Below are 22,611 nucleotides of genomic sequence, written 5' to 3' on the forward strand. Positions count from 1 at the left end.
TGCATTATTTCGCCCACCCCACCCCCAAGTTTAATATCCAGAATTAGGCAGACATTTAATCACTTGAAGATTTGCAACCAAGATGCTAATATTCTTGATCTCAGAGTAGGAGACAAACAAAAAAATACTTACAAAGCTCCAGAAACTTTTAGAAGCTGCTGGTAATCTGTCCATAGCTGAATTTGTCAACGTGGGAGGACTGTTTATATAAAAATAACTTCTGGAACTAAAGTTGTTTGGCATTTGTTGTGTTTGTGTAAATATTGTCCAAGTTTTGTGAAGTTAATGCATGTCTAACGGTTACGACTATTAATTGTGTTTCTCCTTTGCACCTTGACCTGTTTTTTCATGGCATCTTTTTGCCAGAAATGAAGTGGATGTTGTTTGTGGGAACTTTGCCTTCAATCTGACATTTTCTTTGGGAATGTAAACACTCCTAAGTGAATTCTCTTGGTTTCCAAGGTGAAGACGCCCTCTTTGTCTACTCGAATGTTTGGAGAAAACCAAATCAGCTATGAGCAACTCTATGACTTCCTCAAGTATGCCATGCAGGGAAAACATCAAAATGTCACTCAACCCAGGTACTCTAAATCCTTATTTTTTTATTTTATTTTATTTTATTTTATTTGATTGATTGATTGATTGATTGATTGGATTTGTATGCCGCCCCTCTCCGTAGACTCGGGGCGGCTAACAACAGTAATAAAAAACATCATATAAATCCAATACTAAAACAACTAAAAAACCCTTATTGTATAACCAAACGTCCCTACAAACAAACATAACATGCATAAATTGTAAAGGCCAAGGGGGAAAGAATATCTCAGTTCCCCCATGCCTGACGTCAGAGGTGGGTTTTAAGGAGCTTATGAAAGGCAAGGAGGGTGGGGGCAATTCTAATCTCCGGGGGGAGTTGGTTCCAGAGGGTCGGGGCCGCCACAGAGAAGGCTTTTCCCCTGGGCCTGCCAAACGACATTGTTTTGTTGACGGGACCCGGAGAAGGCCCACTCTGTGGGACCTAACCGGTCACTGGGATTCATGCGGCAGAAGGCAGTCTCGTAGATACCCTGGTCCGGTGCCATGAAAGGCTTTATAGGTTATTTATTTATTTATTTTATTTTATTTTATTTGTCAACAAGTTTATTTACCAACAAAATGCATAGGTATGGTATATGTGGTACATTGCTCAACAGTAGTAACTACGAGAGGGACCTTGGAGAACATCCTTAGTAACTGTGAGAGGGACCTTGGAGAACTTCATGGACAACCATTTAAATAGGAGCCAGCCGTGTGCAGCAGCTGCCAAAAAGCCAACACAGTTCTAGGCTGCATTAACAGAGAGATAGAATCGAGATCACGCAAAGGGTTAACACCACTTTATAAGGCCTTGGTAAGGCCACGCTTGGAATACTGCATTCAGATATTCAAGAGCACAGATAATCAGGATCGAGCTGCTGGCAAAGTTAGCCTGCAATACTGCATTCTCACCACTGCGCCCCCACAGCTCTGAGATAGAGATAGATTAGGTAGATGGATAGATAAGATAAATGAGATAGATAAATAAGATAGGAGAAAGAGAGAGGGCACTTAAACTTATATACCACTTCATAGTGCTTTTCATCCCTTTCTAAGCAGTTTACAGAGTCAGCCTCTTGCCCCCAATAATCTGGGTCCTCATTTTACCCACCTCGGAAGGATGGAAGGCTGAGTCAATTTGCAGCCAGTCAAGATCAAGCTACTGGCAGTGGGCAGTGAATTAGCCTACAACAACAACAACAACAACAATAATAATAATAATAATAATAATTTATTGGATTTGTATGCTGCCCCTCTCCGTAGACTCAGGGCAGCTAACAACAATGATAAAAACAGCATGTGACAATCCAATAATAAAACAACTTTAAATAAAAATAAAAATAATAAATAATAATTTATTACAATACTGCATTCTCAACTACTGCCCCATGAGGGAGGGAAGGAAGGAAGGGCAAGAGCACTTAGACCTATATACCGCTTCACAGTGCTTTACAGCTCTTTCTATGCTGTTCCTAGACTCGGCCTATTTCCCCCAACAGTCTGGGTCCTCATTTTATTGACCTCAGAACGATGGATGGCTGAGTCAACCTTGAGCTAGTCAGGATCGAACTGCCCAACTGCTGGTAGCCGGCAGTCGGCAGAAGTAGCCTGCAGTACTGCATTCTAACCACTGCGCCACCACAGCTATAAATGTTTAGAAGCCTATATATTAACCTAGAAATACATTTGCATGGGCTTGGCCTGGTTAAAGGAACATACGAGATAATCTTGTGGGGTTTTTTGGTACAGTTGGTGTCGTCTCCACCACCAAAGGCGCGTGGCTGGCGTCATGGTGATAATTTTACATCACGTGGATCTGGTTCATTTCTACCAGTGCTACCTGCAGTTCAAACATCTCCGAAAGACCTTCAAACACGTAAGTCACCGAAGTTTATTTAACCGGTGGGATGGCTGATGTAGGAAATTTTGTATTATATGACAGACCTCGTAAAACAATGAGTCCAGCATTGGAGCTAAGTAACTCACAGTGGAGCGGAACAGGAGCATAAGAAGAGAAAAGGTCTATATTTATTTATTTAATTTATTTAATTTATTTAATTTATTTAATTTATTTATTTATTTTTATTTATTTATTTATTCATTCATTCATTCATTTATTTATTTATTTATTTATTTATTAGATTTGTGTGCCGCCCCTCTGCGTAGACTCGGGGCGGCTCACAGCAAATCTAATAATTTAAAAGAAACACTAAAAGCCCCATTATTAAAAGCAAACATACACACAAGCATACCATACATAAACTGTATAGGCCCCGGGGAGATGTTTCAATTCCCCCATGCCTGACGGCAAAGGTGGGTTTTAAGGAGTGTACGAAAGGCGAGGAGGGTGGGGGCAGTTCTAATCTCTGGGGGGGAGATGGTTCCAGAGGGTCGGGGCCGCCACAGAGAAGGCTCTTCCCCTGGGTCCCGCCAAGCGGCATTGTTTAGTTGACGGGACCAGGAGAAGGCCAACTCTGTGGGACCTAACCGGTCGCTGGGATTCGTGCAGCAGAAGGCGGTCCCTGAGATAGTCTGGTCCGGTGCCATGAAGGGCTTTATAGGTCATAACCAACACTTTGAATTGTGACCGGAAACTGATCGGCAACCAATGCAGACTGCGGAGTGTTGGTGTGACATGGGCATACCTAGGGGATGTTGTTAGAATCAAGATCACATGAAGTGTTAATACCACTTTATAAGGCCTTGGAAAGGCCACACTTGGAACACGGCATTCACTTTTGGTCGCCAGGATGCAAAAGCGATGTTGAGACTCTAGAAAATATGCAGAGAAGAGCAACAAAGTTGATTAGGAGACTAGAGGCTAAAACATATGAAGAATGGTGGCAGCAACCGATTAGATCCCACAGAGTCAGCCTTCTCCAGGTCCCGTCAACTAGACAATGTTGGTTGGTGGGGCCTAGGGGGAGAACCTTCTCTGTGGAGGCCCCGGCCCTTTGGAATCAGCTCCCTGCAGAGATTCGTACTGCCTCCATATTCCACAAGAGTCTAAAGACTCATTTATGCCACTGGGATTGGGCCCATTAAACTCTAGCACCCTGGCCGGTGAGTGTAGGTATGTTTGCTGTTGAAAGGGAATGAGTGATTTTTAAATGATATTAGGGTTTTTTAATTGAATTTAAATTAATTGGATTTTAGATCTTTGTACTGTGTATTGTGTTTCTCGACACAGTGGTACCACTACCTAGGAACGCCTCTACTTACGAACTTTTCTAGATAAGAACCGGGTGTTCAAGATTTTTTTTGCCTCTTCTCAAGAACCATTTTTCACTTACAAACACGAGCCTCCAAAACTGTAACCGGAAAAGGCAGGGAGAAGCCTCCGTGGGGACTCTCTAGGAATCTCCTGGGAGGAAACAGGGCTGGAAAAGGCAAGGAGAAGCCTCCGTGAGGCCTCTGTAGGAATCTCCTGGGAGGAAACAGGGCTGGAAAAGGCAGCGATAAGCCTCCATATGGTCTCTCTAGGAATCTCTAGGGAGGAAACAGGACCGGAAAAGGCAGGGAGAAGCCTCCATGGGGCCTCTCTAGGAATCTCCTGGGAGGAAACAGGGCCAGAAAAGGCAGGGAGAAGCCTCCGTGGGGCCTCTCTAGGAATCTCCTGGGAGGAAACAGGGCCAGAAAAGGCAGGGAGAAGCCTCCGTGGGGCCTCTCTAGGAATCTCCTGGGAGGAAACAGGGCCAGAAAAGGCGGGGAGAAGCCTCCGTATGGCCTCTCTAGGAATCTCCTGGGAGGAAACAGGGCCTCCACCCTCCCTGTGGTTTCCCCAATCACATGCGTTATTTGCTTTTACATTGATTCCTTTGGGAGAAAATTGCTTCGTCTTACAAACTTTTCTACTTAAGAACCTGATCACGGAACGAATTAAGTTCGTAAGTAGAGGTACCACTGTATGTTGTAAGCCGTCCAAATCCTCAGAGAGGGACGGCATATAAATCCAATCCATCCATCCATCCATCCATCCATCCAAGGGTTAAGTTTACCGGAGGTGGCATGCTTTATCGAGGCAAGCAAAAATTCCTCCTGAAATCACTGCTTCTTTCAGCAGAAGTAAACCCCACTTTTCCCCAACATCGTTATTGATATATATATTTTCCTGCCTCCTTGCCTGCTTTTTCAAGCCTCTGTTTAACAGGATGCTTCAAACCGGGGAGACTGACGGAGTGATGGGGAGGTAAACAACTTCCCTTGGCGCCACCAGGAAACACATGGCTCTGATTTACAGGGCATTCGAGACTTTCCAGGAACCAGTTAGCCTCCAATTCTTCTCAAGAATGAGCTTTCTTTTCTAATTTTTTGTTTCCAGCCGTTTCGTCTTTTTCCTCTCTGGCTGCTGCCTGGAAGCCGAGGTCATTAAAACGATGGCTGGGCTGGCACAAAAATAAGCTTGTTTTTCTTGGGAATTTCCCCCAGAAAGAGTTATCTCCATCTCTCTCACCTTTTCACCCCTTTTAAAACAAATCAGCCCACGGTTTAAGAAGGTTAGGAAAATGTAGAAGGCCACTGTTGTTATGACTGCCGGCTGAGGCTTTTCCAAATGAATTCATTGCTTCTTGGGTCATTTAAAAGGCCTGTTTCCCCCCTTCTCTCACACCCACAAAGGCACAAACACAGCTAAGACTTATCCATCGGAGCTGGCTCGTGTGTGATAACAACTGGCCCTTGCAAAATGCTTGAGAATTTCTCTAAGGAAGAACTGCAACCATAGTTCCCTCTAAGCTGAGCAGTGAGCAATCGCTCACTTAAAAATCATCATCAACTCAGAGTTTTCCAAACCTGCCCAGAAGCCGAGAGGGAAAGAGTGAGAGGGAAGGAGAGAGAGAGGAAGAGAGGAAGAGAGAGAAACAGATAGAAAAAAGAGAGGAAGGAAAAGAGAAAGAAAAAGAATGGGAGTAAGGAAGAGAGAAAGAAAATCAAAATCTAGTTTGAAACTAGCTCAACTATTTAAGTGGCATTTTGATATTGATAGAGTTGCCCTATTATGAGCTCACTGTTATAGACACACAGTACAGTATTTTATTTTGAAATTCTCTCAGGCAAAACAGGGTGGGTTTTTTGTTTGTTGGTTTGTTCGTTCGTTTGTTTGTTTATTTATTTATTTATTTATTTATTTATTTATTTATTTATTTATTTATTTATTATTTCTGTGCCGCCCAGTCCCAAAGGGACTGCCGCTCAGACACTATACTTTTCCGCCCACCCACCCCAAAAAATTAGAGGGAACACTGACTGCAACTATAAAAACAATAGCGGAGGGAGTTGTTAAAACGAAAGGGAAAACAATCCCTCGGAACTTCTAGCAAGAAAATGTTTGGAGCCCGTCTGAACATTGAATTATATCCAGTGCTCCTTAGTCTTAAATTTTTATTTATTTATTTATTTATTGGATTTGTATGCCGCCCTTCTCCATGGACTCGGGAGGGCTCACAACATGTCAATAAAACAATATACAAATTACAATTGGATCCAATTAATATAGATAATTAATTATCTAGATTAATAATATATTAATAATAATTAAGCGCGGGGATTCCCCTGAGGCTCCTCGCTGGGAAACCCCACCTCCAAACTTCCGTTGCTAACCGAAGCAGCGCCGGCAAAAATGAAGGGATTCCCTTCCATTTTTGCCAGTGCTGCTTTGAATCCCAGCGAGGGGAGCCTTAGGAGAATCCCCGCACTTTGGCTGACAGTGGGAGTCCGGAGATGGGGTTTCCCAGTGAGGGGAGCCTCAGGGGAATCCCCGCACTTTGGCTGACAGTGGGAGTCCAGAGATGGGGTTTCCCAGTGAGGGGAGCCTCAGGGGAATCCCCGCACTTTGGCTGACAGTGGGAGTCCGGAGATGGGGTTTCCCAGTGAGGGGAGCCTCAGGGGAATCCCCGCACTTTGGCTGACAGTGGGAGTCCAGAGATGGGGTTTCCCAGTGAGGGGAGCCTCAGGGGAATCCCCGCACTTTGGCTGACAGTGGGAGTCCGGAGATGGGGTTTCCCAGCGAGGGGAGCCTCAGGGGAATCCCCGCACTTTGGCTGACAGTGGGAGTCCGGAGACGGGGTTTCCCAGCGAGGGGAGCCTCAGGGGAATCCCCGCACTTTGGCTGACAGTGGGAGTCCGGAGATGGGGTTTCCCAGTGAGGGGAGCCTCAGGGGAATCCCCGCATTTTGGCTGACAATGGGAGTCCGGAGGCGGGGTTTCCCAGCGAGGGGAGCCTCAGGGGAATCCCCGCGCTTCGGCTGATAACGGAAGTTCGGAGGCGAGAGTAGCTCAGGTTCGTAAGGTGAAAATAGTTCGGAAGAAGAGGCAAAAAAATCTTAAACACTGGGTTCATATCTCGAAAAGATCGTATGAAGAGGCGTTCGTAAGACGAGGTATCACTGTATATGAAAAAGAATATGGTGTTTTGTCATTTTCTCTGTCTTTTTTCTCTCGTTTTGTCTTTTATCAGCGTTTCTTTCTGCCTGCCATTTCTGGAGACTTTATCAAAAAAACTGGTGGATTGGGCACAAACGACCATCAACAGCTCAGCAGGGAAGGTATAGATATATTCCTTTTTCAATTTCCTCATCCATACCTTTGTTATTTTCTGAAAGTCCAGTGGATAAGGCTGGTGTGCAAAGCATACAGCTAATCCTCAACTTATATCTGCAATGGTGGAATTTGGAATTTCTATCGAAAGCCATTGCAGTCATAAACCAAGTTGGACTCCATGGTCGTAAATTTAATATGACCCTGTTTTACGCCATTTGTGCAACAGTGGCAAACTAAATCCTCAGGGTGGTTAAAGCATCACCACGATTGAAAATGTGAGAATGGATCACAAGTAAGAGAACTGGACTTCATATAGCACCGCCGTAGCTTCAGACAGCCACAAAACAAATGGTCATAAGTTGAGGACTAGCTGTGTCGTCTACAATAGATACCTTTGTGCAAATCATTTGGCCGTTCATAAACCACAGGTGACTTTTTCCAGAAATAAAAAATAAAAATCAGCCAAATTGAACGCCTTTGTACAATTGAGCTGCTCTAAAATGGATTCATTTGAAAATTCCCTTATTTCTAAAATGCTTCGTTTCCAAGCAGAGAATAAATGGAATAAACTGTCTTATGCAAAACTTTATTAAATAACAAATATGGCATATGTGAAGAATGAAAATGTGGTATTATTATTACTCTTGTTGTTGTTGTTGTTGTTGTTGTTGTTATTATTATTATTATTATTATTATTATTATTATTGCATTGGCATCCTTCAGTCTCAGAAGACCATGGAATTATTCTCTGGATTCCCAAGACAACGATGATGATGATAATTCATTATTATTATTGTTGTTGTTGTTATTGTTGTTCAGTTGACTGAGTTTCATATTTAATGAATAAAAAAGATAATAATTTCTGACAGTCTCAAAATGGGTGAGCAGTGTGGTCGGGCAGTAGGAAAAGCAAGTAGGATGCTTGGCTGCATAGCTAGAGGTATAACAAGCAGGAAGAGGGAGATTGTGATCCCCTTATATAGAGCGCTGGTGAGACCACATTTGGAGTACTGTGTTCAGTTCTGGAGACCTCACCTACAAAAAGATATTGACAAAATTGAACGGGTCCAAAGACGGGCTACAAGAATGGTGGAAGGTCTTAAGCATAAAACGTATCAGGAAAGACTTCATGGACTCAATCTCTATAGTCTGGAGGACAGAAGGAAAAGGGGGGACATGATCGAAACATTTAAATATGTTCAAGGGTTAAATAAGGTTCAGGAGGGAAGTGTTTTTAATAGGAAAGTGAACACAAGAACAAGGGGACACAATCTGAAGTTAGTTGGGGGAAAGATCAAAGGCAACGTGAGAAAATATTATTTTACTGAAAGAGTAGTAGATCCTTGGAACAAACTTCCAGCAGACGTGGTTGGTCAATCCACAGTAACTGAATTTAAACATGCCTGGGATAAACATAAATCCATCCTAAGATAAAATACAGGAAATAGTATAAGGGCAGACTAGATGGACCATGAGGTCTTTTTCTGCCGTCAGTCTTCTATGTTTCTATGTTTCTATTATTATTGTTATTGTTGTTAGTATTTTATTATTATTATTATTATCATTATTATTATTATTATTATTATCATTATTATTATTATTATTATTATCTCTTTTATTCATTAAATATGAAGCTCAGTCAACTGAACATTTTAAAAAGTGGCACAAATACCACTGACTGGTGCTAATGGTTGCTGTGGGTTGCTGCCAGCATCTTTATTATTATTATTATTATTATTATTATTATTATTATTATTAGTCTTGCAGGTTGAGTTTATTTTAGTTATTTGTTTCACATTTCTAAAAGGCTTTGTGGTTCTATCATGCTTTAATTTTGCTTTTATTATACTGGCAATCTGCCATATAATCGTTGAATTGGTAGATAAGCAGCAGTTATAAATGTAAACCGTAACATCAATCCAATGATGTTGAAGAGACTGATGACAGAAAAGTTGCAAAAATTAATAATACGGATACTTAGAGCAAATGTGTCCTTGATTTCAGAGAGCGATAAAGTCCCCATAATTCAGAAACACGCAAAAAAGAGCCACAATCTCTCAAGTTATATTTTAACTCACAAGGAGATGCACGTCTACGATTATCCTATAGAAGGTAAGCTACCTTAGAATCCACATTGATGATCAAATTCTAGATATCTAGGAGGACAGATCATAACTTCAATAGTTAGAACTAGACTATCTGTGTCCTGTTGGGTCATTGCTTCAGAGATATGTCTTTACCTAAACAAAGAAACAAAATGACAGGCAGGCGAAAAGCAGTGGAAGTAGAAGCAGTGGAAGTAGAAGCTTCCGATTTCCCACTGGCTTCCCCATTGAGTTTTCTTTTGGGGAATCTGGCAGGGAGAATTAGAAATCTCCCCTGCCTTGCAGGCAGCTAAGTAGCAGCTCCTGAATGGTGGAGTGAGGGAGGGATTGCTAGAGTGCCTGGGAAACTGTCACAGAATGTTGAAACTGAAGCCCATTGGAGATACAGTGTTCCCTCGATTTTTGTGGGGGATGCGTTCCGAGACCGCCCGCGAAAGTTGAATTTCCACCAAGTAGAGATGCGGAAGTAAATACACCATTTTTGGCTACGAACAATATCACAAGCCATCCCTTAACACTTTAAACCCCTAAATTACCATTTCCCATTCCCTTAACAACCATTTACTCACCATTATTACTGGTGCTCACCATTGAATAAGACACTTAGTGACCCTGATATTTATAAACATAATTATTTATTAACAATAATTATTATTTTTTGTTATTTATTTGCAAAAAGTATTAGTTTACCGATGATGTATGATGTCATTGCGCGGGGGGAAACGTGGTATAGAAAAAAACCCCCGCGAAGTATTTTTTAATTAATATTTTTTGAAAAACCGTGATATAGGCTATTTGCGAAGTTCGAACCTGCAAAAATCGAGGGAACACTGTACCTTGAATCAAAAGCCGTTGTCCTACCATGGACCATTTCACCCCGTTAAAGGTCACAAGAATGAGAGGTTTAGTAGTACAGTAATACCTCATGATACAAACTTAATTGGTGCAAGGAGGAGGTTCGTATGACGAAAGGTTCGTAAGACGAAACATTGTTTCCCATAGGAAACAATGTAAAGTCAATTAATCCGTGCAACCAAAAAACCCCCGCAAAAAAACGGCTTTCGGCGACTGCTGGGAAGCGGCGCAGCTGTTTTAAAAGGTGACAGCCAGCCTGGGGGGCTTCCCAGCACCCCCGCGAACCCGGGTTTGGGGTTCGAGGGGGTGCTGGGAAGCCCCCCAGGCCGGCTGCGACCTTTTAAAACAGCCGCGCCGTTTCCCAGCTGTCTCCTGAAGCCGAACGCCAAAGCCGAACTTCCGCGTTCGGCTTCAGGAGACAGCTGGGAAGCGGCGCGGCTGTTTTAAAAGGTCGCAGCCGGCCTGGGGGGCTTCCCAGCAACCTCCCGAACCGAACCCGGGGTTCAGAAAAATTTTGCCTCTTCTTACGAACTTTGTTCGAGTTACGAACCGGCGTTCGGGAGGCTTCTGGGAAGCCCCGCCGCCCAGCTGTCACCTTTTAAAACAGCCGCGCGGCTTCCCAGCAGTCTCCGAACGCCGGTTCGTAACTCGAAAAAAGTTCGTAAGAAGAGGCAAAATTTTTCTGAATCCCGGGTTCGTATCACGAGTTGTTCGTAAGACGAGGAGTTCGTATCTTGAGGTACCACTGTATATATAAAGCCCTTCATGGCATCGGACCAGAATATCTCCGGGACCGCCTTCTGCCGCACGAATCCCAGCGACGGATTAGGTCCCACAGAGTCGGCCTTCTCCGGGTCCCGTCGACAAAACAATGCCGTCTGGTGGGACCCAGGGGAAGAGCCTTCTCTGTGGCGGCCCCAACCCTCTGGAACCAGCTCCCCCCTGAGATTAGAACTGCCCCCACCCTCCTTGCCTTTCGTAAACTCCTTAAACCCACCTCTGTCGTCAGGCATGAGGGAACTGATATAACTTCCCCAGGCCTATATTGTTTGATTATGGTATGTTGTGTGCATGTTTTTTTAAATTATGGGTTTTTAGTTTTAATTATTAGATTTGTATTTTACATTGTTTTTTCTATTACTGTTGTGAGCCGCCCCGAGTCTACGGAGAGGGGCAGCATACAAATTTAATAAATAAAAATAAATAAAATAAATAAAAATCGATAAATAAAACTATGCTCTTCATTCAAATTGTCTGTTCCTCTCAAAAACCTTTCGTAAGCTACTTAAAACCCACCTCTGCCGTCAGGCATGGGGGAATTGAGATCCTCTTTCCCCCTAGGCCTTTACAATTCTATGCATGGTATGTATGTATGCATGTTTGGTTTTTTATATTAATGGGTTTTTAAATCGTTTTTAGTATTAGATTACTATTGTACACTGTTTTATTGTTGCTGTTAACCGCCCCGAGTCTCCGGAGAGGAGCGGCATACAAATCCAATAAATAAATAAAATAAATAAATAACAGAATGCTAGTTCTAAGCTGGAGTTTTTTCTTCCCAGTCCACAATTAGCCCAAGAGTCTAAATTTCCACCATCCTTTTTATTTAGCTCACCTTTTGCAGATGTGACATTTGTTTCATTGCCTCTCCAGGTTCTGGTGACCGCAGCCATTTTGTCCACACGCTTTGCAACGGCCCGGTTACGGATACCAGCCCCCTCTTTGGACTGGATTGCGAAATGGTATTTATTTACTGTTGTGTTAACTCTCCTTCCCGTTGCAAAAGTTGGATCTCAGTAAATAAGAAACTATTTCTTACTTAAACATAGAAACATAGAAGACTGACGGCAGAAAAAGACCTCATGGTCCATCTAGTCTGTCCTAATACTATTTCCCGTATTTTATCTTAGGATGAATAGATGTTTATCCCAGGCATGTTTAAATTCAGTTACTGTGGATTTACCAACCACGTCTGCTGGGAGTTTGTTCCAAGGATCTACTACTCTTTCAGTGAAATAATATTTTCTCACGTTGCTGTTGATCTTTCCCCCAACTAACTTCAGATTGTGTCCCCTTGTTCTTGGGTTCACTTTCCTATTAAAAACACTTCCCTCCTGAACCTTATTTAACCCTTTAACATATGTTCTCCCCTTCTGGCTCTTCTCTCCTTCGTTTTACATAGAAATATAGAAGACTGGCGGCAGAAAAAGACCTCCTGGTCCATCTAGTCTGCCCTTATACTATTTCCTGTATTTTATCTTAGGGTAGATATAGTTATAGTTAGTTATAGTTTATTAGATTTGTATGCCGCCCCTTTCCGAAGACTCCGGATATATGTTTATCCCAGGCATGTTTAAATTCAGTTACTGTGGATTTACCAACCACGTCTGCTGGAAGTTTGTTCCAAGCATCTACTACTCTTTCAGTAAAGTTGCTTCTGATCTTTCCCCCCACTAACCTCAGATTGTGTCCCCTTGTTCTTGGGTTCACTTTCCTATTAAAAACACTTCCCTCCTGAACCTTATTTAACCCTTGAACATATTTAAATGTTTCGATCATAAAATACTTATTAAAAATTTAGCGATAACAATTGCATGTAGAGTTACATACCGCTTCATGGTGCTTTTACAGCTCTCTCTAAGTGGCCTCTTGCCCCCAACAATCTGGGTCCTCATTTGACCCACCTCAGAAGGATGGAAGGCTGAGTCAACCTTGAGCCGGTGGTGTGATTTGAACTGTTGAACTACAGCTAGAAGTTAGCTGAAGTAGCCTACAGTGCTGCACTCTGACCACTGACCACTGACCCACCCCGGCTCTTTTACCTTTACTTTTAAGTCTTTAGTTCTTGATTTGGGGTGTAGCACCATGCATGCCAAACTCCCTGACTTCAGCCAGAAAAGAGGAAAAAGACTACATTTGAAGGATGTTATCCTTCCGTAAAAGAATCCTGTCGGTTCACGGTATTGTAGGAGGATGACAAAGGACCACAGAGAACCATCAACCTTTCTTCACTCTTTCTTATTTTGACCAGTGTCTCACCGATAAGGGGTCAGAACTCACTCGAATTGCCGTGGTGGATGCCGCCGGGCACTGCATTATGAATGAGCTCGTCAAGCCGAAACGACCAATCAGGAATTATCTTACCTGGTATGTCACTTAAATAGAAAAGGTTAAGACGCTACCTGTTCTGTCGGGCTCTCTGGTAGAATCCTCCCGAAAATTCAAAGGTACAAATTTCAGACACACACACGTTTGAAAATTCAAAACAATGTTCTTTATAACGAAAATTCACTTAAACCAAGCCCTCTTTTGGTATATCAAGGAGCACTCGTCTCCAAACAAACTGGTGATTTGTACAAGTCCCTTATCAGTTCTGAGATACTTAGCTTGCAGCTGTGAGGCAATTCACAGTCCTTCTTCTTTCACAAAGTGAAACACACTTTGCTCTGGTTTAGTTTCAAAGCGGGGAAAAATCAGCACACAAAAGTCAGCAAGGCAGGCACAAAACACAACGATCAGATAATCCTCCACAATGGCCAAACCCACAGGCTGCTCTTTATAGCAGCCTCACTAATGACCACAGCCCCACCCAACCACAGGTGGCCTCATTTTCTTTGATAATAATCTCTCAGTTGTTGTTGCCTATGCATCACTCTCCGCATGCATGGATGTATCATTAACTCTTGTTCCGAATCCAATGAGGAGCTAGATAATTGATCTCCTTCTGAGCTGTCTGCCACACTCTACTCCTCCCTGTCACTCATGTCTTCTTGGTCAGAGGAGCCTTCATCATCAGATTCCACCGGGAGCAAAACAGGCCTGCGGCATGTAGATGTCTCCCCCACATCCACAGTCCTTGGGGCAGGAGCAGGGCCAGAGCTAACCACAACACTACCCAGAATTTGTAAAAAGTTAAGACGCTACCCAGAATTTTAAATATATATATATTTATATATGTGTGTGTGTGTGTATAGATGTATATATATATTCATATATATTCACCAAACATACACAAACATCCATGTTATATCATATTATTCAAGACATCCATAGTTATATATTTCTGTATGAAATATCATAAACATATATATCTTTGGTTTGTTAATCTGAGGGTCACCTAGAAAGTAATGCACCACATTTTTTTTATTCACCAATTATGTATTGAACACAATGAAACTTACACACAAGAAAGAATAAGGCTTCTTCTACACTCCCTATTTTTCCACGTAATCTCCGTTCTGTTCTATGGCCTTCCTCTAGCGAGACACAATGATGTAGCCGTCCCGAGTCTGCGGAGAGGGGCGGCATACAAATCCAATAAATAATAATAATAATAATAATAATAATTATTATTATTATTATAGTGCATGTTATACAGTGATCCCTCGAGTATCGCGAGGGTTACGTTCCAAGACCCCTCGCGATACTCGATTTTTCGCGATATAGTGGTGCGGAAGTAAAAACACCATCTGCGCATGCGCGCCCTTTTTCCATGGCCGCGCATGCGCAGATGGTGGAGTTTGCGTGGGCGGCGGGGAAGACCCAGGGAAGGTTTCTTCGGCCGCCCAGCAGCTGATCTGCTCGGCAGCGCGGCAGCAGCGAGGAGCCGAAGATCGGGGTTTCCCCGCCGCCCACGCAAAGGGGAAACCCCGATCTTCGGCTCCTCGCTGCTGCCACGCTGCTGAGCAGATCAGCTGCTGGGCGGCCGAAGAAACCTTCCCTGGGTCTTCCCCGCCGCCCACGCAAAGGGGAAACCCCGATCTTCGGCTCCTCGCTGCTGCCCCGCTGCCGAGCAGATCAGCTGCTGGGCGGCTGAAGAAACCTTCCCTGGGTCTTCCCCGCCGCCCAGGCAAAGGGGAAACCCCGATCTTCGGCTCCTCGCTGCTGCCCGCCCGCCGCTCGCCCGCCCGCCCGCCGCTCGAGAGCAAGAGGGGGAGAGATAGAGAAAGAGAGAGAAGGAAAGAAAGAGATGAGAGAGGGAGGAAGAGAGTGTGAGAGAGGAAGAAGCAAGATAGAGAAAGAGAGAAAGAAAGATGAGAAAGGAAGAGAGTGACATCATCGGGTGGGGAAAACCGCGGTATAGCAAAAAAACCGTGGAGTATTTTTTAATTAATATTTTTTGAACAATCGCGATATAGCGTTTCGCGAAGATCGAGATCGCGAAAATCGAGGGATCACTGTACTCCAAAAAATACCGTAATCAAAATTCAGAGACTTGTCAACCGACTCATATTTATGATGGTCACGGTGTCCCAGATCCTTGGGGCAGTCAGATTAGCTTAACAAGCATGTTAAGCAACTGCAGCAGATCAAAGCTCCCCTAACAACTTTCTAAATGAGACGGCCCTCAAATGTTCTCTTTGTTGTGTTTTGAAGTTACTCCGGAATCACGGAAACGCTGCTTAGGCCGGTGCAAACCACCCTCGCAGAAATCCAGAGCCGATTAAAGAATATTCTGCCTCCAGATGCCATTCTAGTGGGCCATTCGTTAGACGCCGACCTCCGAGCTCTGGAAGTGAGTACTCCACAGTATTTCCTTCTCCTCCACCAGATGTTGGCCTAAGGCAGTGGTCACACAAAGTTTTGGCAACTTTTAAGACTTGTGGACTCCAAACATGGAAGGACGCTTGTTAGGACTCCGTCCATAATGGTTAGGTTGGCAATACAGTGATACCTCGTCTTACAAACGCCTCGTCATACAAACTTTTCGAGATACAAACCCAGGGTTTAAGATTTTTTTGCCTCATCTTACAAACTATTTTCACCTTACAAACCCACTGCCGCCGCTGGGAAACCGCACCTCCGGACTTCCGTATTTTTGTGATGCAGCAGGGGAATCCGAGCAATGCAAAAACGGGCGCTTCGCTGGCAACGGAAGTCCAGAGGTGGGGTTTCCCAGCGAGGGGAGCCTCAGGGGAATCCCAGCAGCGCAAAACCACAGAGGTCTGGAGGTGGCGTTTCGAGGACTTCGGTGGTTTTGGGATGCTGCGATTTCACTGAAGATCCCTTCACTGGGAAAACCCACCCCTTTTGCCAGCGAAGCACTCGTTTTTGCGATGCTGGGATTCCCCTGCAGCATCGCAAAAACACAGAAGTCCAGAGGTGGGGTTTCCCGTAGAGAGGAGCCTCAGGGGAATCCCAGCAGCGCAAAAACGGTCGCTTCGGCTGGCAAAAGGGGTGGATTTTGGGCTTGCACGCATTAATCGCTTTTCCATTGATTCCTATGGGAAACATTGTTTCGTCTTACAAACTTTTCACCTTAAGAACCTCGTCCCGGAACCAATTAAGTTTGTAAGACAAGGTATCACTGTATATTGGCTGCAGGTGTTCGCAGGTTATTTCTCTGGAGTTTTCTGTTTGTTTCTCGTTGTCTGGCTATTCACAATTAATGGCTACTCAGTGTTAGGTTAGCTCTGCAATCTCTGTTTATTGTAGTCATGTATTATAGCTAAAATGTGTTCAGGCTTGATATCTTTGTTTGCTGATTACGACAAAGGGAACTGGTAAGAAAGACTTGGTAATATTTGGATTCTTATTCTGACTTATTATGTGTATGACTTTAGACTGTTTATCGGAAGATATTATTTCTCAAAGTAAACTTTAATTCAAGTTAGTATATCTGTGAGGGGCTGAGTAGTTATTCACAACTAATCTCAATCTAAACGTTTCTGTGTGCGCGCAACCTTGATAAACGAGGATTACTCTGCTCATACATGATGAGCACGTGACCCCATAATGCTGCAACTGTCATAAGTACATGCCAGTTTCCAAGCGCCTGAATTTTGATCACGTGACTGGAGGGGTTGTGACTGTTGTAAGTCCGAGGACTGGTCATAAGTCCCAAAAGGAACGGTCATAAGGGACAGTCATCCCTGGAGATGGTCAAAATGTCATTTTTATTTGTTGGTTTGTTTCAAAACGCCTTTCCTTTTTCTCTCTCTCAATATTTCCAGATGATTCACCCGAACGTTATAGACACTTCGATTCTCTACGCCCGGAAAGGGGGGAAAAGGTTCAAGCTGAAATTTTTAGCAGCTGCTGTTTTAGGGTAAGGAGGTTTGGGTTGAGTTTCCACCTAAGGGCATGTCTCCTCGCACTTTTTAATTAAGATATTTCGGAATGGCTCCGCCTGAGAGGGAACTCCTTTCCAAGGAAGGGTAGGGTTGTTGGCAGAGAATTCAAGAATTGCCAAGTCCTCCAAGTAAGTGTTGGTCATGACCTTTAAAGCCCTACATGGCATTGGACCAGAGTACCTCCGGAACCACCTGCTACCGCACGAATCCCAGCGGCCGATAAGGTCCCGCAGAGTTGGCCTTCTCCGGGTCCCGTCGACTAAACAATGTCGTCTGGCGGGCCCCAGGGGAAGAGCCTTCTCTGTGGCGGCCCCGGCCCTCTGGAATCAACTCCCCCCGGAGATTAGAACTGCTCCCACTCTCCTTGTCTTCCGTAAACTACTTAAGACCCACCTATACCGCCAGGCATGGGGGATTTGAGACATCTTTCCCCCAGGCTTATTATAATTTATGTTTGGTATGTATGTGCTGTTTGGTTTTTAATTATGATAGGGTTTTTAGGTTTTTTTAATATTAGATTTGTGCCATTATAATGTTGTTTTTATCGTTGTTGTGAGCCGCACCGAGTCTTCGGAGAGGGGCGGCATACAAATCTAATAAATTATTATTATTATTAATTATTATTATATCTGCTTAGGGCAAAGATGTCCAGCCTTGGCAATTTTAAGATCTGTAGACCAGTGTTTCCCAACCTTGGCAACTTGAAGATATCTGGACTTCAACTCCCAGAATTCCCCAGCCAGCGAATGCTGGCTGGGGAATTCTGGGAGTTGAAGTCCAGATATCTTCAAGTTGCCAAGGTTGGGAAACACTGCTGTAGGCTTCTAGAATTCCCCAGATTGAAATTGGCATGTGGGGTCCTTGAGGGTCTTTGGGTTTGGTTATTTCCTTGCAGACATTTCGTTACCAAACTAGGTAACATCATCAGTGCTGTACTTACCATAGTTTCAACTGGGAAAGTGTGATTATTCTAGACCAAGCTGTGTCTAAAAATACTAAAGAGTTCCTTGAAACAGTCAGAGAAATCAGCCATCAACAGGCACATAGAGATAGAGGGGAGCGTTTGCCCAGGTTCTCCTGGTGCACCAGTTGCGGCCCTACCTGGACCGGGAGTCCCTGCTCACAGTCACTCATGCCCTCATCACCTCGAGGCTCGACTACTGTAACGCTCTCTACATGGGGCTACCTTTGAAAAGTGTTCCGAAACTTCAGGTCGTGCAGAATGCAGCTGCGAGAGCAATCATGGGCTTCCCCAAATATGCCCATGTTACACCAACACTCCGCAGTCTGCGTTGGTTGCCGGTCACAATTCAAAGTGTTGGTTATGACCTATAAAGCCCTTCATGGCATCAGACCATAATACCGGCGGGAATGCCTTCTGCTGCACGAATCCCAGCGACTGATTAGGTCCCACAGAATTGGCCTTCTCTGGATCCCGTTGACAAAACTATGTCGTCTGGCAGGACCCAGAAGAAGAGCCTTCTCTTTGGTGACCCCGACACTCTGGAATCAACTCCCCCCGGAGATTAGGACTGCCCCCACTCTCCTTGCCTTTTGCAAACTGCTAAAAACCCACCTTTGTCGCCAGGCATGGGGGAATTGATTCCCCTCGGCCGCTCTTTTTTCTGTTTGGTTTTTTTGGGTTGCAGGAGTGTTTTTAATCAAGGGTTTTTAACTGTTTTGCTTTTTTAATCATTGGATTTGTATTTTGTATTCCTGTTCTGAGCTGCTCCGAGTCTTCGGAGAGGGGCGGCATACAAATTAAAGGAAGGAAGGAAGGAAGGAAGGAAGGAAGGAAGGAAGGAAGGAAGGAAGGAAGGAAGGAAGGAAGGAAAGGAGGGAAGATTAGATTTATTGGATTTATATGCCGCCCATCTCCGCAGACTCGGGGCGGCTCACAGCAATGGCAAAAACAGTACATAGTGACAAATCCAATACCCACCAATCCAATTACAGTTTTAAGTTAAGAATTCATAAAAACAACCCCAATATATATAAAGAACAAGCACACAATCAATCAAACACCAAAAACAACATGGGCAAGGGGGAGATGTTTCAGTTCCCCCATGCCTGACAGCAGAGGTGGGTTTTAAGGAGTTTACGAAAGGCAAGGAGGGTGGGGCCAATCCTAATCTCAGGGGGGAGCTGGTTCCAGAGGGTCGGAGCCACCACAGAGAAGGCTCTTCCCCTGGGTCCCGCCAGACGACATTGTTTAGTCGACGGGACCCGGAGAAGACCCACTCTGTGGGACCTAACTGGTCGCTGGGATTCGTGCAGCAGAAGGCGGTCCCTGAGATATTCTGCTCCGGTGCCATGAAGGGCTTTATAGGTCATAACCAACACTTTGAATTGTGACCGGAAACTGATCGGCAACCAATGCAGACTGCGGAGTGTTGGTGTGACATGGGCATATTTATGAAAGCCCATGATTGCTCTCGCAGCTGCATTCTGCACGATCTGAAGTTTCCGAACACTTTTCAAAGGTAGCCCCATGTAGAGAGCGTTACAGTAGTCGAGCCTCGAGGTGATGAGGGCATGGAAGGAAGGAAGGAAGGAAAGAAAGGAAGGAAGAAAGGAAGGAAGAAAGAACATCTACATACTATTCAAAAAAAAGTCAGAAAAACAAAGACGCCCAAATATTCTCCCTAAACCCACCTGCTGCTTTGCTAGACAATAGAGTATGTAAATGTTTGTGGATATACCAGTTGCATGGTTCCTTCTCCTCATTAGGAAAGAAATTCAGAACAAGGCCCAATTGGGTCACAACCCCACCGAAGATGCCCAGTGCGCCCTGGAACTGGCCCAGTACTTCATCGAACACGGACCCAGGAAAGTAGGTACCTTGGCTCTTTTAAGACAGTCGTTTAAGAACAGGAATAAATGCAGCTTTACCACTGACAGTGTCCTAACAGTGAAGACCAGCTTGACTCCAGAAACCGTGGGCACTCCACATGTGTGCCGAAAACCAGATGAGCAGCTGGCAACGGTGCCCCGCCCACCAGGGATGGGTTCTGTTGTGATTCAGCCTGAGGCTGCTCAGGGACCAGCTGTGTCTCTGCTGGCTCCATGCCCAGAGGAGGATGACAGTGCAGAGGAGGGGGCTGAACAGTCGGACGGAGGAGAGGAAAGTCAGGAATGGGATGAAGGAGAACAGCATGAGAGCCCCGGGGGGGGGGGGGGGGCCCTCTCCCCAGCCAGTAGCTTGGAGTCATTAGGTGATGAAGCACAAGCCGTCATTGACATGAGACAGAGACGTTCACAGCAACGAAAGGAGCAGTTAAAGAAATATTTTCACCATTGAATTAGAAACAGCTGGGTTTGGGTGTGGTCCTCATCAGCAGGGTTTAAAAGGCAGGCAAGGCCTTGAAGCCATGTGGGGTGTTATCAATTGGAGTTGCGGTGACCTGTTTTGGTTCTCAGCGTCTCTGATCTTGGCTTGTGGCCTCGCAGTCTGGAAGACTCGTGGGAGGCGTCTTTTTGCTATCTACAGCTTCGTCTTGGCAGCAAGAATCTGGTATTGCTTTATGGACTATTCCCTTCGTGTATATATTTGAAGTTCCAGCGTTTTTCCTGTTTGTAAGGACATTTTCTGTTACCTGTGTTTTCCTTGAATTATATAAACTGCCTTTGCCTTTTACCAGTGTGTCTGGCTTCTCTTTTTGGGTTGGTATTGGCTTCTGGAGTGACCCAGACAGAGCAGGTTCTAAATATTTTTACTCCTGGTTCGGTGGGAGTTTCTTATTTTGTGGGAGTGGCTTGATGGTCATGTGGTGAGCATAGCTTTGTGGTCAGGTGACTGAGCGGGCTTAGCTTCCTGGTCATGTGACTCGACAGGCGTGGCTTTGTGATCATGTGACTGGGTGAGTGTAGCTGGGTGATCTTGCAGTTCCCCAAACCACCAGCAGCTCCCGCTACCTGTTTGCCCAAACTGATAGTATTTAACCCCTGTTCTCTCCCCGCCCCTCCCCAGGTTGCAGAATTGAATCTGGAAGCCAAATTTTCAGAGCAAAGGAAGATGGAAGAGGCAGAGACCAGGGTCAGGGATCTAACGGCGGGATCCAACGACGGGATCCAGACGGGGGTACCAAACTCCAGGTGAGGGTAAATATATCGTGGCTGGAGAAAATTCCTGCAAATAAAAAATACCTGAAATTTGGTTATACTTATGACCGAATAATATCCGCTGCTAGTATTCACCGTAAGATAAACTAATGAGTTTAAACTAAGCTGTCAATAAGGCAGCGGGGGGGGGTGTTATGTAGAGTTTGTTTTTGTATTGTCTATGGTTTTCTCTTTCATTTACCTTTCATTGATTGTTTGGATGATGAATGTAAAGATGCTATGATCGAGAAAATGTTCTTTTAAATGTATAGAGCGGTATTTGAAATAAAATTCTTTTTTGTAAATTTTTATAAAAAGAGAAAATTCCTGCGGCGGCGTCTTCTCCAAAGTGTTAAAAAACCCAGGCAGCCACTGCTGGAAAGAAGATTATTATTATTATTATTATTATTATTATTATTATTATTATTATTATTATTTTATTGATTGATTGATTGATTGATTGATTGATTGGATTTGTATGCCGCCCCTCTCCGTAGACTCGGGGCGGCTAACAACAGTGGTAAAAACAACATGTGACAATCCAATACTAAAACAGCTAAAAAACCTTGTTCTAAAACCAATCATACATACAAACATACCATGCATAAATTGTAGAAGCCTAGGGGGAAAGAATATCTCAGTTCCCCCATGCCTGATGGCAGAGGTGGGTTTTAAGGAGCTTACGAAAGGCAAGGAACGTGGGGGCTATTCTAATTTCTGGGGGGAGTTGGTGCCAGAGGGCCGGGGCCGCCACAGAGAAGGCTCTTCCCCTGGGTCCCGCCAAATGACATTGTTTAGTTGACAGGACTCGGAGAAGTCCACTCTGTGGGGCCAAACTGGTCGCTGGGATTCGTGCGGCAGAAGGCGGTCCCGGAGATAATCTGGTCTGGTGCCATGAAGGGCTTTATAGCTCATAACCAACACTTTGAATTGTGACCGGAAACTGATCGGCAACCAATGTTATTATTATTATTTATTAAATTTGTATGCCGCCCCTCTCCGGAGACTCGGGGCGGCTAACAACAGTAATAAAACAATGTACAATAATAATCCAATAAATACTAAAAATGATTTAAAAAACCCATTAATATAAAAAAACCAAACATACATACAGACATACCACACATGAAATTGTAAAGGCCCAGGGGGAAAGAGCATCTCAATTCCCCCATGCCTGGCGGCAGAGGTGGGTTTTAAGGAGCTTACGAAAGGCAAGGAGGGTGGGGGCAATTCTAATCTCTGGGGGGAGTTGGTTCCAGAGGGCCGGGGCCGCCACAGAGAAGGCTGTTCCCCTGGGTCCCGCCAAGCGGCATTGTTTAGTTGACGGGACCCGGAGAAGACCCACTCTGTGGGACCTAAACGGT

The 22,611-nt window shown here is 44.4% G+C and overlaps 1 protein-coding gene across 2 annotated transcripts in view; it reads left to right on the top strand.

The window, feature by feature from the left end:
* The window catches only part of REXO5 (RNA exonuclease 5), a 37,666-nt gene that overhangs the window by 2,044 nt on the left and 13,011 nt on the right, over nucleotides 1-22,611 (top strand). The window contains exons 1-11 of one of the 2 annotated variants that reach the window (XM_070761186.1): nucleotides 73-161; nucleotides 463-581; nucleotides 2,326-2,452; nucleotides 7,031-7,118; nucleotides 9,118-9,225; nucleotides 11,727-11,815; nucleotides 13,105-13,220; nucleotides 15,450-15,588; nucleotides 17,027-17,121; nucleotides 19,877-19,979; nucleotides 21,117-21,241. In XM_070761186.1, coding sequence (XP_070617287.1) covers nucleotides 490-581; nucleotides 2,326-2,452; nucleotides 7,031-7,118; nucleotides 9,118-9,225; nucleotides 11,727-11,815; nucleotides 13,105-13,220; nucleotides 15,450-15,588; nucleotides 17,027-17,121; nucleotides 19,877-19,979; nucleotides 21,117-21,241 — 1,082 coding nt within the window. In that variant the 5' untranslated portion in view covers nucleotides 73-161; nucleotides 463-489. Of the gene's footprint in view, nucleotides 1-72; nucleotides 162-462; nucleotides 582-2,325; nucleotides 2,453-7,030; nucleotides 7,119-9,117; nucleotides 9,226-11,726; nucleotides 11,816-13,104; nucleotides 13,221-15,449; nucleotides 15,589-17,026; nucleotides 17,122-19,876; nucleotides 19,980-21,116; nucleotides 21,242-22,611 lie in introns of those variants that run through there. The other variant, XM_070761185.1, reaches the window with a different exon arrangement.

This window comes from Erythrolamprus reginae, chromosome 9 (genome assembly GCF_031021105.1).
Source record: "Erythrolamprus reginae isolate rEryReg1 chromosome 9, rEryReg1.hap1, whole genome shotgun sequence".
NCBI classification, from domain to species: Eukaryota; Metazoa; Chordata; class Lepidosauria; order Squamata; family Dipsadidae; genus Erythrolamprus; species Erythrolamprus reginae.